At 35.2% G+C, this 3,407-nt stretch overlaps 1 protein-coding gene across 1 annotated transcript; it reads right to left on the reverse strand.

The window, feature by feature from the left end:
- Positions 1-765: 765 nt before the first annotated feature.
- On the reverse strand, positions 766-1,395 carry LOC124361238 (hepatitis A virus cellular receptor 1-like). Its single transcript, XM_046815281.1, has one exon. The coding sequence runs from the start codon at positions 1,393-1,395 to the stop codon at positions 766-768; it is 630 nt and encodes a 209-aa protein (XP_046671237.1).
- Between the last annotated feature and the right edge of the window lie 2,012 nt (positions 1,396-3,407).

A 3,407-nucleotide genomic window follows, 5' to 3' on the forward strand; every position in this document is an offset into this window, starting at 1 on the left:
ATTGATCTTTACCCTTAAACTTTTGTACGAAACTTTACTTCAACATAAGAAAGATCAATTTAAATCATGTTGCATATCTGTTTATAAGATATAAACTATAGAATTACTCCTTGGATTACGCAGAGTAATAATATGAAATTGAGAAATGTGTTTGAAATTTAGATGATACTTCATTGATGCTTAGGGTAAATCGAGATCATGGGATTTGGTTAAACTTTACTCAAATCTATCACTGGAAGGATACAATGGGGTTGAAATTTGATTGACATTAATTCTACACGGGGTGTAAAAAGTTTGATGATGGTAAACATCCCTGCAACGGATGTCCTTCTTATGGGTGGAATGCCGTCAAGGAACGCGCTAATCCCTGTCAAACCTTGCCTGTTGGCGTTATTTAGTTACAATGCAGTAAGCACTAATTTACCTAATTAATGAATCGTACCTGGATGTGATTGAGATACAGCCCGTTCCCTCAAAACGTAGCAAAACCAAGGTAGAGTGGCGTACCCCTACCTTGTTATTAAATTGTTATAAAATTCTAATAAATTGTTAAAAAGTGATACAATATGTTCTATATGAAACATTAAGGAACATACATATTTTAGTCTATGTTAGAAAAGCGAAATAAAACCTAAGTGAATCACAGCTATTGAAGAATAAGCGTAAAAGAAAGTGTACTAATGATGCAGATTATTTTACGACAATACAGTAATGATGTCTCCCACACGGACATTACTCATGTTCAGGCTAACAATTTCAACATTTTTATGAAATTACCATTTTTATTTTACTGTTGTCTGCAGACTCAGACAATGTTGTTGTGAGTGTAGCAGTAGCAGACAGATTGGTGCTGGTGCTACAAGTGGTGTGAGGTAATGTTGGTGTGTTGGCCAATGCAGTTAGTGCTGCAGACTCAGACAATGTTTTTGTGAGTGTAGCAGTAGCAGACAGATTGGTGCTTGTGCTACAAGTGGTGTGAGGTAATGTTGGTGTGTTGGCCAATGCAGTTAGTGCTGCAGACTCAGACAATGTTTTTGTGAGTGTAGCAGTAGCAGACACATTGGTGCCGGTGCTACAAGTGGTGTGAGGTAATGTTGGTGTGTTGGCCAATGCAGTTAGTGCTGCAGACTCAGACAATGTTGTTGTGAGTGTAGCAGTAGCAGACAGATTGGTGCTTGTGCTACAAGTGGTGTGAGGTAATGTTGGTGTGTTGGCCAATGCAGTTAGTGCTGCAGACTCAGACAATGTTTTTGTGAGTGTAGCAGTAGCAGACAGATTGGTGCCGGCGCTACAGGTGACGCAGGCGCCAACCCTGCTCCCTGCAGTCAGTGTGCCGCAACCCTTGTCCGTGCTTACTGCTGTGTCTCGTGGTTCCCACTCGTCCCACGCACGCATACATTTGTTATGGTAAACGCTGAGTTTAACTTGTTTATGTTTTTATTTTTTGGAATTATAGCATTACAGTAATTTTATTATTATGCTGTCATAATAGTATGGTATTACTGTTTAAAGGCGGTGGTACTCATTATTTTTCTGTCTTCATTCGTCTGTATTTACCATTAGTTCAAGTATATATACAATTTTAATCAATAGTAAAAATTACTCTCTACGTTCAAAAGTTGGATGATCTTTTATGTTAAATTAGAAACTAAATAGGTTGTTTTTAGTTCCGTTAGCAATTGCTTTATAAGTAGGCTTTAGAGTGGAATTGTAAATTCTCTTTTAAAATAAGATTTATTACCCTGTCGGTAACTGAATTTAGGTTTTTGAAATTTATTTAACGTTTACTTTTGTAGGAATTTGTTTTTACGGAGTCATTTAGCTTGGTTTTTATCACCATGGCACCTGTTATAGTTATGTTTACAAACATATTCGAGTAACAGTGTATATAAATTACAAGTAATTCTAACTTGCATCGCCTTAACACCTGTCCAGTTGGGCTCATAAACAGGGCTGCATCCTGTCGATTATCAGACAAAGCCAACCCAACCCCCAAGCTCAAGTGAATTACTCTTTGATATCCCTGAACCGTGGTATTATATTTAAAGTTCGTATATTGAAGTGATTAAAGAGAAAAACACACGGTTTTATGTTTGCCACTTAAGAGTGGAGAGTAGAGGGTGTTTTACTAAACTGTAAAAGTGAATTATAATTTCCTTACTAATTATAAATTCCAAAACTTAATATTGCACAGGTCACTTACAGGCTACGGTCAAAGGGCAGTTATACATAATATAATATTATGATCGCCATATTGAAAGAGAATGTTTAGATATAAATCGAGACTAACAATTAATCACACAATTGTTACGTATATTTGTTATAACTTTTATGTAATGACTAGCGGGCCCGGCGCGCTTTGCTGCGCATTTTCAATAATTTTTTGCAAAAGTTGCCCGCGGCTTCGCACGCAATTTCCCGTTGAAAACAGTACACTATATTCACTTATTCTTTTTCTATCACATTCTAAACATTGCTGAGATAATTGATAGTCGTTCCATCGTGAGCCTCTTGGGCGTATTATGAAGGTATGTACCATATTCCTGCCTCTATCTAGCTGTTACCCACGGCTTCGCACGCAAATCTTAAGAACCGAAGTCCTTATATTACTTAGTAATTTTTTTTTTTACTATAATAAATTTTAGATTAAATTAGTTATATCTCCGATGCCACGATTGAGCTTGCTTTGTTGTCTCGATCGAGAGAATATGTACACACACGGAGTTTTGAGAACCATACTTCTGTCAAAAAAAAAAAACAACTAAGGTTGATTTTATAACATTCTTTATATTTGTAGCCAACGTAAGATAGTAATTATGATATCTGCATTGCTCTTCTGATCAAGCATGAGCATGGTTTATATTAAATAAATATTGCAGTTAAAGGTGAATTTTTACGTCAAATTTGAATTTTATTATCTGGATAGTAAAGTCTATGTTTAACAGTGATTGCAGAAACAGTTTAAACAAAATTTGTCGTTTCTCTTAAGCTTACTCTATGCTTTAAAACTATAAGTGTAATATATGTTTACAAAGAACAGCTGATTAAAAATTTGAAAAGACGTTAACATATGTTTGCTGCAATGCATTTCTTATGGGTATTTCTGTAACCAGTGGGGCGGAATCCTGAATCGGGAAAGGGATGGGCATAGCTTATAAACCTTCTCCGTGGAAAAATACATATACGTACAAATTTTCATCATGATCGGTCCAATAGTTCACGATTCCATAAAGGACAAACATACAAACATTCATTTTTATATATATAGATAATAGTAACAACTTTATGACTTTTTTATAATATCTGTAATTTTCACATAATATACAAATTTGTACGTTAAACTATATACATAGCCATAGAATTTTAAGCCATATCTTATACCACAAAAACTAAAGTAAAATAAATAC

Source organism: Homalodisca vitripennis, chromosome 4, assembly GCF_021130785.1.
Source record: "Homalodisca vitripennis isolate AUS2020 chromosome 4, UT_GWSS_2.1, whole genome shotgun sequence".
NCBI lineage: Eukaryota > Metazoa > Arthropoda > Insecta > Hemiptera > Cicadellidae > Homalodisca > Homalodisca vitripennis.

Bases quoted from the DNA above. Each gene is read 5' to 3' on its own strand.
- LOC124361238 (XM_046815281.1), bottom strand. From the start codon at position 1,395: ATGCGTGCGTGGGACGAGTGGGAACCACGAGACACAGCAGTAAGCACG.